General features: G+C 53.0%; 1 protein-coding gene across 1 annotated transcript in view; it reads left to right on the top strand.

Annotated features, from left to right (window-relative positions):
* The first annotated feature begins 369 nt into the window (after positions 1–369).
* Positions 370–11,980, top strand: part of WBP11 (WW domain binding protein 11) — a 44,596-nt gene continuing 32,985 nt past the window's right edge. Inside the window, exons 1-4 of the mRNA XM_085883191.1 lie at positions 370–600; positions 9,266–9,297; positions 9,396–9,489; positions 9,596–9,792. Of these exons, the coding sequence (XP_085739317.1) occupies positions 537–600; positions 9,266–9,297; positions 9,396–9,489; positions 9,596–9,792 (387 nt within the window). The 5' untranslated portion in view covers positions 370–536. The remainder of the gene's footprint in view (positions 601–9,265; positions 9,298–9,395; positions 9,490–9,595; positions 9,793–11,980) is intronic.

Here is an 11,980-nt window from a genome sequence, read left to right as displayed (position 1 = left end):
TCAAGATAAGAATCAAGTTTCATTCAAGATTGGGGGACGGGGGGGGGGAAACATTTAAACTCAAAATATTGGGTCAATCCGAGTGGAATTTTATCTCAAAATCTTCCAAATTCCCTTGAGGTGTGTGTGGTGGAAGTTTGCGATTTCGCGCCATCGACTTCACACCGGTTTCCATGAGGACCGAACGTGCGTCATCTGTCACGTGCTTGAACCTTTGCACTATTTGATAGTCCCGGCGGTGTAGTTAGTTGCAGAGACGAGGTTATTCAGGATTGATGTGTTGCTGTTGGCCATTTCGTTTTAAACCAGATTTATTTAAGGTTTCGCGTGGGATGCGTCAGTAATTACTAAACTGAAATGGGATGTTCGACCGAGAATATGTTAAAATGATGAGGTTTCCGTTCGTTAATTTTGTGCAATGGCGGAGGTTTTTATGGACCGACGATTAGTGCGCTGTTGAAAGTGCAGACTTGTGGAGTGATCGTGTGTGTGAAAATCGTTCGGTGGAAGATCGAACGAGGAGTGAACCCGCCATAATGGGGCGGCGATCCACCAGCTCCACGAAGAGTGGGAAGTTCATGAACCCGACTGATCAGGCCCGTAAGAGATGCACATGGGATGGCATGAGTAGTTTTTGTGTGACAAGTCACAACCATTTTCACCCGAACATGCCCGTCCACCTTCACGGCTCTCACACCCTCACCTTCACGGCTCTCACACCCTCACCTTCACGGCTCTCACACCCTCACCTTCACGGCTCTCACACCCTCACCTTCACGGCTCTCACACCCTCACCTTCAAGGCTCTCACACCCTCACCTTCAAGGCTCTCACACCCTCACCTTCACGGCTCTCACACCCTCACCTTCACGGCTCTCACACCCTCACCTTCAAGGCTCTCACATCCTCACCTTCAAGGGTCTCACACCCTCACCTTCAAGGCTCTCACACCCTCACCTTCACGGCTCTCACACCCTCACCTTCACGGCTCTCACACCCTCACCTTCACGGCTCTCACACCCTCACCTTCAAGGCTCTCACACCCTCACCTTCAAGGCTCTCACACCCTCACCTTCAAGGCTCTCACACCCTCACCTTCACGGCTCTCACACCCTCACCTTCACGGCTCTCACACCCTCACCTTCACGGCTCTCACACCCTCACCTTCACGGCTCTCACACCCTCACCTTCACGGCTCTCACACCCTCACCTTCACGGCTCTCACACCCTCACCTTCACGGCTCTCACACCCTCACCTTCACGGCTCTCACACCCTCACCTTCACGGCTCTCACACCCTCACCTTCAAGGCTCTCACACCCTCACCTTCACGGCTCTCACACCCTCACCTTCACGGCTCTCACACCCTCACCTTCACGGCTCTCACACCCTCACCTTCAAGGCTCTCACACCCTCACCTTCACGGCTCTCACACCCTCACCTTCACGGCTCTCACACCCTCACCTTCACGGCTCCTCACACCCTCACCTTCGCAGCTCTCACACCCTCACCTTCGCGGCTCCTCGCACCCTCACCTTCGCGGCTGGCTCCTCGCATCCTCACCTTCGCGGCTGGCTCCTCGCATCCTCACCTTCGCGGCTGGCTCATCGCATCCTCACCTTCGCGGCTGGCTCCTCGCATCCTCACCTTCACGGTCCTCGCATCCTCACCGTCACGGTCCTCGCATCCTCACCTTCACGGTCCTCGCATCCTCACCTTCACGGCTCTCACACCCTCACCTTCACGGTTCTCACACCCTCACCTTCACGGCTTTCACACCCTCACCTTCACGGTCCTCGCATCCTCACCTTCACGGCTCTCACACCCTCACCTTCAAGGCTCTCACACCCTCACCTTCAAGGGTCTCACACCCTCACCTTCACGGCTCTCACACCCTCACCTTCAAGGCTCTCACACCCTCACCTTCAAGGCTCTCACACCCTCACCTTCACGGCTCTCACACCCTCACCTTCAAGGCTCTCACACCCTCACCTTCAAGGCTCTCACACCCTCACCTTCACGGCTCTCACACCCTCACCTTCAAGGCTCTCACACCCTCACCTTCACGGCTCTCACACCCTCACCTTCACGGCTCTCACACCCTCACCTTCAAGGCTCTCACACCCTCACCTTCACGGCTCTCACACCCTCACCTTCACGGCTCTCACACCCTCAGCTTCACGGCTCTCACACCCTCAGCTTCACGGCTCTCACACCCTCACCTTCACGGCTCTCACACCCTCACCTTCAAGGCTCTCACACCCTCACCTTCACGGCTCTCACACCCTCACCTTCACGGATCCTCACACCCTCACCTTTGCAGCTCTCACACCCTCACCTTCACGGCTCTCACACCCTCACCTTCGCAGCTCTCACACCCTCACCTTCACGGCTCTCACACCCTCACCTTCACGGCTCTCACACCCTCACCTTCACGGCTCTCACACCCTCACCTTCGCAGCTCTCAACCTCACCTTCACGGCTCCTCACACCCTCACCTTCACGGCTCTCACACCCTCACCTTCGCAGCTCTCAACCTCACCTTCACGGCTCTCACACCCTCACCTTCAAGGCTCTCACACCCTCACCTTCACGGCTCTCACACCCTCACCTTCAAGGCTCTCACACCCTCACCTTCAAGGGTCTCACACCCTCACCTTCAAGGGTCTCACACCCTCACCTTCAAGGCTCTCACACCCTCACCTTCACGGCTCTCACACCCTCACCTTCAAGGCTCTCACACCCTCACCTTCACGGCTCTCACACCCTCACCTTCACGGCTCTCACACCCTCACCTTCAAGGGTCTCACACCCTCACCTTCAAGGCTCTCACACCCTCACCTTCAAGGCTCTCACACCCTCACCTTCAAGGCTCTCACACCCTCACCTTCACGGCTCTCACACCCTCACCTTCACGGCTCTCACACCCTCACCTTCAAGGCTCTCACACCCTCACCTTCACGGCTCTCACACCCTCACCTTCACGGCTCTCACACCCTCACCTTCACGGCTCTCACACCCTCACCTTCACGGCTCTCACACCCTCACCTTCACGGCTCTCACACCCTCACCTTCAAGGCTCTCACACCCTCACCTTCAAGGCTCTCACACCCTCACCTTCAAGGGTCTCACACCCTCACCTTCAAGGCTCTCACACCCTCACCTTCACGGCTCTCACACCCTCACCTTCAAGGCTCTCACACCCTCACCTTCACGGCTCTCACACCCTCACCTTCACGGCTCTCACACCCTCACCTTCACGGCTCTCACACCCTCACCTTCACGGCTCTCACACCCTCACCTTCAAGGCTCTCACACCCTCACCTTCAAGGGTCTCACACCCTCACCTTCAAGGCTCTCACACCCTCACCTTCACGGCTCTCACACCCTCACCTTCAAGGCTCTCACACCCTCACCTTCACGGCTCTCACACCCTCACCTTCACGGCTCTCACACCCTCACCTTCAAGGGTCTCACACCCTCACCTTCAAGGCTCTCACACCCTCACCTTCACGGCTCTCACACCCTCACCTTCAAGGCTCTCACACCCTCACCTTCACGGCTCTCACACCCTCACCTTCACGGCTCTCACACCCTCACCTTCACGGCTCTCACACCCTCACCTTCAAGGCTCTCACACCCTCACCTTCACGGCTCTCACACCCTCACCTTCACGGCTCTCACACCCTCACCTTCACGGCTCTCACACCCTCACCTTCACGGCTCTCACACCCTCACCTTCACGGCTCTCACACCCTCACCTTCAAGGCTCTCACACCCTCACCTTCACGGCTCTCACACCCTCACCTTCAAGGCTCTCACACCCTCACCTTCAAGGCTCTCACACCCTCACCTTCAAGGGTCTCACACCCTCACCTTCAAGGCTCCCACCCCCTCACCTTCACGGCTCTCACACCCTCACCTTCAAGGCTCTCACACCCTCACCTTCACGGCTCTCACACCCTCACCTTCACGGCTCTCACACCCTCACCTTCAAGGCTCTCACACCCTCACCTTCACGGCTCTCACACCCTCACCTTCACGGCTCTCACACCCTCACCTTCACGGCTCTCACACCCTCAGCTTCACGGCTCTCACACCCTCACCTTCAAGGCTCTCACACCCTCACCTTCACGGCTCTCACACCCTCACCTTCACGGCTCTCACACCCTCACCTTCACGGCTCTCACACCCTCACCTTCACGGCTCTCACACCCTCACCTTCACGGCTCTCACACCCTCACCTTCACGGCTCTCACACCCTCACCTTCACGGCTCTCACACCCTCACCTTCACGGCTCTCACACCCTCACCTTCACGGCTCCTTACACCCTCACCTTCGCAGCTCTCACACCCTCACCTTCGCGGCTCCTCGCACCCTCACCTTCGCGGCTGGCTCCTCGCACCCTCACCTTCGCGGCTGGCTCCTCGCATCCTCACCTTCGCGGCTGGCTCATCGCATCCTCACCTTCGCGGCTGGCTCCTCGCATCCTCACCTTCACGGTCCTCGCATCCTCACCTTCACGGTCCTCGCATCCTTACCTTCACGGCTCTCACACCCTCACCTTCACGGTTCTCACACCCTCACCTTCACGGCTTTCACACCCTCACCTTCACGGTCCTCGCATCCTCACCTTCACGGCTCTCACACCCTCACCTTCAAGGCTCTCACACCCTCACCTTCAAGGGTCTCACACCCTCACCTTCAAGGGTCTCACACCCTCACCTTCACGGCTCTCACACCCTCACCTTCAAGGCTCTCACACCCTCACCTTCACGGCTCTCACACCCTCACCTTCACGGCTCTCACACCCTCACCTTCACGGCTCTCACACCCTCACCTTCACGGCTCTCACACCCTCACCTTCACGGCTCTCACACCCTCACCTTCACGGCTCTCACACCCTCACCTTCACGGCTCTCACACCCTCACCTTCACGGCTCTCACACCCTCACCTTCACGGCTCTCACACCCTCACCTTCAAGGCTCTCACACCCTCACCTTCACGGCTCTCACACCCTCACCTTCACGGCTCTCACACCCTCACCTTCACGGCTCCTCACACCCTCACCTTCACGGCTCCTCACACCCTCACCTTCGCAGCTCTCACACCCTCACCTTCGCGGCTCCTCGCACCCTCACCTTCGCGGCTGGCTCCTCGCATCCTCACCTTCGCGGCTGGCTCCTCGCATCCTCACCTTCGCGGCTGGCTCCTCGCATCCTCACCTTCGCGGCTGGCTCATCGCATCCTCACCTTCGCGGTCCTCGCATCCTCACCGTCACGGTCCTCGCATCCTCACCTTCACGGTCCTCGCATCCTTACCTTCACGGCTCTCACACCCTCACCTTCACGGTTCTCACACCCTCACCTTCACGGCTTTCACACCCTCACCTTCACGGTCCTCGCATCCTCACCTTCACGGCTCTCACACCCTCACCTTCAAGGCTCTCACACCCTCACCTTCAAGGGTCTCACACCCTCACCTTCACGGCTCTCACACCCTCACCTTCAAGGCTCTCACACCCTCACCTTCAAGGCTCTCACACCCTCACCTTCACGGCTCTCACACCCTCACCTTCAAGGCTCTCACACCCTCACCTTCAAGGCTCTCACACCCTCACCTTCACGGCTCTCACACCCTCACCTTCACGGCTCTCACACCCTCACCTTCAAGGCTCTCACACCCTCACCTTCACGGCTCTCACACCCTCACCTTCACGGCTCCTCACACCCTCACCTTCGCAGCTCTCACACCCTCACCTTCACGGCTCTCACACCCTCACCTTCACGGCTCTCACACCCTCACCTTCACGGCTCTCACACCCTCACCTTCGCAGCTCTCAACCTCACCTTCACGGCTCCTCACACCCTCACCTTCGCAGCTCTCACATTCTCACCTTCACGGTTCTCACACCCTCACCTTCACGGCTTTCACACCCTCACCTTCACGGTCCTCGCACCCTCACCTTCGCGGCTCCTCACACCCTCACCTCCGCGGTCCCTCACACTCTCACCTTCACGGTCCTCACACCCTCACCTTCGCGGCTCCTCGCACCCTCACCTTCGCGGCTCCTCGCACCCTCACCTTCGCGGCTCCTCGCACCCTCACCTTCGCGGCTGGCTCCTCGCATCCTCACCTTCGCAGCTGGCTCATCGCATCCTCACCTTCGCGGCTGGCTCCTCGCATCCTCACCTTCACGGTCCTCGCATCCTCACCTTCACGGTCCTCGCATCCTTACCTTCACGGTCCTCGCATCCTTACCTTCACAGCTCTCACACCCTCACCTTCACGGTTCTCACACCCTCACCTTCACGGTTCTCACACCCTCACCTTCACGGTTCTCACACCCTCACCTTCACGGCTTTCACACCCTCACCTTCACGGTCCTCGCATCCTCACCTTCGCAGCTCTCACACCCTCACCTTCGCGGCTCTCATCCTCACCTTCGCGGTCCTCACACCCTCACCTTCGCGGCTCTCATCCTCACATTCGCGACTCCTCGCACCCTCACCTTTGTGGATCTCACACCCTCACCTCCATGGCTCCTCACACCCTCACCTTCGCAGCTCTCACACCCTCACCTTCGCGGCCCTCACACCCTCACCTTCGCGGCTCTCATCCTCGCCTTCGCGGCCGCTCGCACCCTCGCCTCCGCGGCCGCTCGCACCCTCGCCTTCGCGGCCACTCGCACCCTCGCCTTCACTACAATTCACACCCTCGCCTTCGCGGCCGCTCGCACCCTCGCCTTCGCGGCCGCTCGCACCCTCGCCTTCGCTACAATTCACACCCTCACCTTCGCGGCTCTCATCTTCACATTCGCGGCTCCTCGCACCCTCGCCTTCGCGGCCGCTCTGCTCGAGAAGCACAAGGATGACAGTTTATATTAGTCTGACTCAAGCGAGACGGCTAAGAGGCGAGTGGGCATAAATCAAGGCTATCCTGCCAGCCCAAACAGTTTGATAATCCCATCATCACCTCCGCCACCGAACCTGGAAAGAGGTTATGTTTTCACCCCTGTCTGTCCATCTGTCTGTCTCTGTCTGTGAACAAAATATCTCAAAAGTTGTGCATGGATTTGGACGAAATTTTGTGGAGAGTTTGAGTGTGTGACAAGGACGAAATGCTTAGATTTTGGTGAAGATCCAAATCCGGATCTGGATCTGAATTTTTTTCAGTGATTCTTCACCATTGAGAGATAGAGCTAAAATGATATATTGGTGTGGTGCTGGGTTTCGGTTTCAAGGATGACCGCCAGATGGAGCAGATGGGCCATCTCCCCTCCGAACACCTGGAATTGAAGGTCGTCACTACGGATAACTTGGAAGTCAACGGGTCACTTAATGGACCGTGGATGGCAATATTTCGACCGCGCGGTTAGGGTCTTTTTGTCTTCCAATTTACCTAATTAGCCGTGCGGTCAAGCTCCCGGGGAAGCCACACCCTCGACCTGCTTTGTCCGAACAGAGTCACTGTTACCGACTCGGATCCGGCGTAACCGAGCGGGAATTACCAAAGCCGCGCCGGCCCAAATGACAATTTACAACATATCGGCCTCCCTAATTCTCGGGCTCAAACTATACTGGGTCAATGAAAGAAAACACAGAAAACAAACTGGAAAATTTAAGTTATTTATTTACAAGGTAATAGGGAGGGAAACACAGAGCAGACTTAATCACGAATATAAATGTCGGCAAATGTGCAATGGCAATCACTTAACAGTTTTACTTACAGACTGGCACCACACACAGACACACACACCCAAAAAGAAATGGAGCCAGCTGGCCTTTATTGGACCCTCCAGCCACGGAGGATAGGCAAGCTGGGGGTCAGAGTCTGGTCGTGTACCTGGCCGCCTTGTGCGGTTTTACTGACTCGCACTTGTGGAGCTCGGAGTCTGTGGACGGGAACGGGGATCCCCAGCTCGAGCGCTCCAACACAACCCACCACAGTGGGACTCTAACTCACGAACCAGAATCCAACGAGTGCAGCCAGGATCCTACGAACGATCCGGCCAGCCACGAACGATGACCGACGACCAGGAGAGCCCAGCAGACCAGAAGCAAGGAGCGACCTCCAAGGAACCAACTCACGGATACAGCTCGTGATCCTTCTTATTCCTCCCCCATGCGGGGGGGGGGGAGGGATCCACTCTCCTACAACTCGCCTCCAGATTGGATGGGGCGTTTTCGGGTGTCGTGGTGGTCAGCCGCGATTGGAGGAGGGGGGCATGTCTGCGTCTCGCTGCTCCTCCCCCGAGAGAGGCTCTTTTGTTGTCTTCCCCAGTGTTGAGAGGGGAGACATTCTTCTATGATGGGGTGAAGTCAGAGGTGAGGCGATCTCACCCCTGATTGGACGGGATGAACATTCCATCTTGCTAGGGCGGAGTCGGCTCTGAGGCGAGCGGGGCTCCGCCCACGTCCGTAGTCAGAAACACGTGTGTTATGGCGCCGTGGTGTGAAGTGAAAGCTGGGTGGGTGAAGCGCTTGTTCTCCTGCAGAGTGGGAGGAGGAGTGAAGCGAGGGTTCCGCTGGCATCGGTAGATTTAAAGATGTAAAAAACCTGACTATAAAAGAAACCCGTAGCGCACACATGAAATTATCCCATTTGACATAGGGGAGAGATTCTAACTATCCACATATACTTAACGAAATAACTAAACTTTGGGTCAACTGTATGTGTGAATGCGAATGGTTTCCAGATTCGTAACAATATAGCATGATATTTCAAAAAGTTATTGACGGAATCGGTCGAAACTTGGTGGATGAGTTTGTTAGCTGACAAGAACAAGCTCATTAAGTTTTAGTTCAGGTCCGAATCCAGATCCGGCCTATCAGTGGGATACAAAACGTAAACTAATCAGCCTGACTGAGGTATGTGCTCTACCGAGTGCCTTTCTAGTATTTTTATTTACTTATTGATTTTGGTGCTAAAATTGGTTTTACTAGTACGGGCCCGTAGGTGCGTGTCCGTAGGTGAGTGCCAGTATGTGCAGCCCTCTCTCGCCCCCTCTCTCTCGTCCCCTCTCTCAGTCCCCCTCTCTCGCCCCCCTCTCTCGCCCCCCTCTCTTGCCCCCCACTCTCGCCCCCTCTCTCTCGCCCCTCTCTCACCCCCCCCTCTCTCGCCCCCCTCTCTCTTTTGAGTCTTTTTTGAGGCTATCGAAGTTACGCTTGAAAATGTTCATTTAATCTCCATGCTACAGCTGACAGCTCATATAATTATTTATACCCATTCATGTGAACTTTCTGTGTTTGTTTTGCTCGTCAGGTAAGGAAGCCAGGAAGAGAGAACTTAAAAAGGTGCGTGTTGTGTTCCCTTGGTTGTTGCATGCAATTAGCCGTAGACATCTGTTCATGAAGCAAATCGAAATTTGTCTTCCATTTGATTTCCCTCCCAGAACAAAAAGCAGCGCATGATGGTCCGGACGGCGGTGTTGAAGATGAAAGACCCACGACAAATACTAAAGGACATGGAAAAGATTGACGAGATGGGTAAAATGTCCGACGTGTGCTGGTTTTTCCACATTACAAGTTATTGTTCATAAAACGTAGATCCCACGCGCCAGAGCCGTGTACACACCGCAAACTCTTTCCACAGAGTTCAACCCAACGCATGGCCCGATGCTCAACGAGAAGGTTCTCAGAGATAAGCGGAAGAAGCTGCACGAGACATTTGAGCGCATAATGCGTCTTTATGAGAAAGAGAACCCCGAGCAGGTGAAGGACCTTCGGCAGCAGGAGACCGAGTATGGGCAGCGCCGTGCACACCTGGCCCAGCACTACGAGGCCGTCAAGGTGAGAAATACCGAGAGACTGACACATTCGTCCATGTGGAATGTCAGACTGTTTTTTTTGTTTTGTTTTGTTTTTTAACTTTGTTACCCCCACGTATGTGAGGCAAAAGTGGGGTTAAGCAATTGGTTCACTTTATCTGGGTCTGTCCTTGCTTCTACAAACGTCGGTTTATGATTGAGGAACTGCTTAATTTCAATCGAATGTTAGATTTTGAACACAAATCGGAAAACAAATCTGCAGTTTAGCAGTACTTTGGCTCTGAGTTTGCCCCAATCGTGCATGTGCAGAGAGGAGTGAGATGTAATTTTTTTTACTCCGTTTGCCTCAAAATACAACGTTGATAAAATTGAAAGTCAAATCAAATTGAAAATCATTCCAAACAGGAAACTCACTGTTTTAATGATGCCATGAAGGACACAAACAACCACGATGAACTAATGTAACCTGTTAAATAAGTTGGTGTAAAAGACGCTGCAGCAAGGGTAGTAAACTTCTGAAAAAAATTTGATACAACTTGTAAAATCTATAGTTTGTTAATTTAAATATATACTTGAACACTGGAGAATACAAATCTTCTTATTGGCACTTCAAAAAACCCTTTTGGTCTCAAAAAGGCCACCATCTCCTCCATTATGGCATTTTACATCTTGACCAATCAAATTTGCTGTTTGTAGACCCCGCCCATGTCCTTTTGTTTTCTCAAGACCTCACGGGGTAAGGTATTCTATAAACTAGTTTTAAAAGCGTTTAAAGTTACGGTTATCTGGTCGAATAGCTTATACATCCCAACATTATACCCTTGGACGGCCTGTTTGCTTATTCAATCTCAGTCGGCACAATTTCTCCTCATCTCCTTCTGAAAATCTATTCTATGTACTGTATAAAGTTGTATTTTCTGTCTGTCCATCGATATAATTGACCCCACTCGTAATAACCTCAGTCGCCCCATCATATTGCATACCATTGGAATCTTCTTGGCAAATGGAGATGCAAGAAAACATTTTCAAACCTACAGGGTAGGGGTTTCTGGGTTGGGGGAAGACCCCAATTCTCTCCATGACAATGTGTATAATATAGTGCCACCCAGTGGTGGGCAGTGTTACAAATCATCTTATCTATATTGCCAAGTTAATAATTCTTGCACCCAACAACCAGACTTGAAATGTTGTCTATCTAGTGAACACTGCAGTATTCATTATTTTGTAGTATTGCCTTATTGTCTCGTATTATTGCCTGTTTTTCCTGTTATTTTATATTCAATATTGTATTAATCGTTACATTATTATTAGTATTTCTTATTAGTATAGTATTACCTGCTAAATTATATGTGATGAATTAGTTAGAATTGTACAAAGTACCTGGCTCTCTTTTTCCAAACTCTAAATTCCTTGTGCATGAGGTGTGGGTATCTCTGCTTGTACTTAATAATGTTACAGACAGTTAAGGCCTTTTCAGGTGCTGGGAATTAAATGTTTCGCTTGAATATCTGACATCTGTGATAACTAGGAGGAAAGACCTTCGGATTCTTAAATATTAGTGTTTTTATTTCACGATTTATTTTTATAGTCACCTAAGGTGGCATTTCTCTTGCCCACTCCAAGTGGCCCTGGTTGGGGAGGGGGGCATTGAGTGGACCTTAATTTGTCAACTGACACCACAGTTGGAGCAGGCAGATTACCCGCTCCTTTAAAGTTGTTAATGAGTCAACTTGGTGTTAAAAATAGTGATTCTGGCAGTTTTCTTGAGACTAGCTCAGTTTCCAACTTCACACAGCTACGTTGCACCACATTTGACCAAACAATTTCTGGGATGACAGTTAATTCTCCTCAAAACTGTCACCATCATTTTTTAGCCGTGTCTCACATAGCGAACGCTGGCTCTAAGAAAGCTCTGCGTTGTTCTTCTTCTGTTGTTGTTGTTGTTGTTGTTGTTGTTGTTGTTGTTCTGGTGAAGACAAAACCTTTAGGACGTGGCTCTTTTATATACAGGATCCGGATCTCCTTAAATACTAAACACCTGTACACATCCTCGCATTGAGGGTTCCTTTTGAGAGCGTCTTTCATGAACTTTTAAATATATTCGGACATTTGTTTTAAAGTTTTGAAAAGTTCACGTTACTATTTAATGTGTTGTAATTTCGTAAATACACGATTTTCTCGTCATGAACGAGAAGCCTCCATGACTGGTC

Source organism: Eptatretus burgeri, chromosome 1, assembly GCF_056783735.1.
Source record: "Eptatretus burgeri isolate ZD-2024b chromosome 1, Ebu_testis_v1, whole genome shotgun sequence".
Classification (NCBI taxonomy): Eukaryota; Metazoa; Chordata; class Myxini; order Myxiniformes; family Myxinidae; genus Eptatretus; species Eptatretus burgeri.
This window is presented reverse-complemented; position numbering and strand designations above follow the sequence as displayed.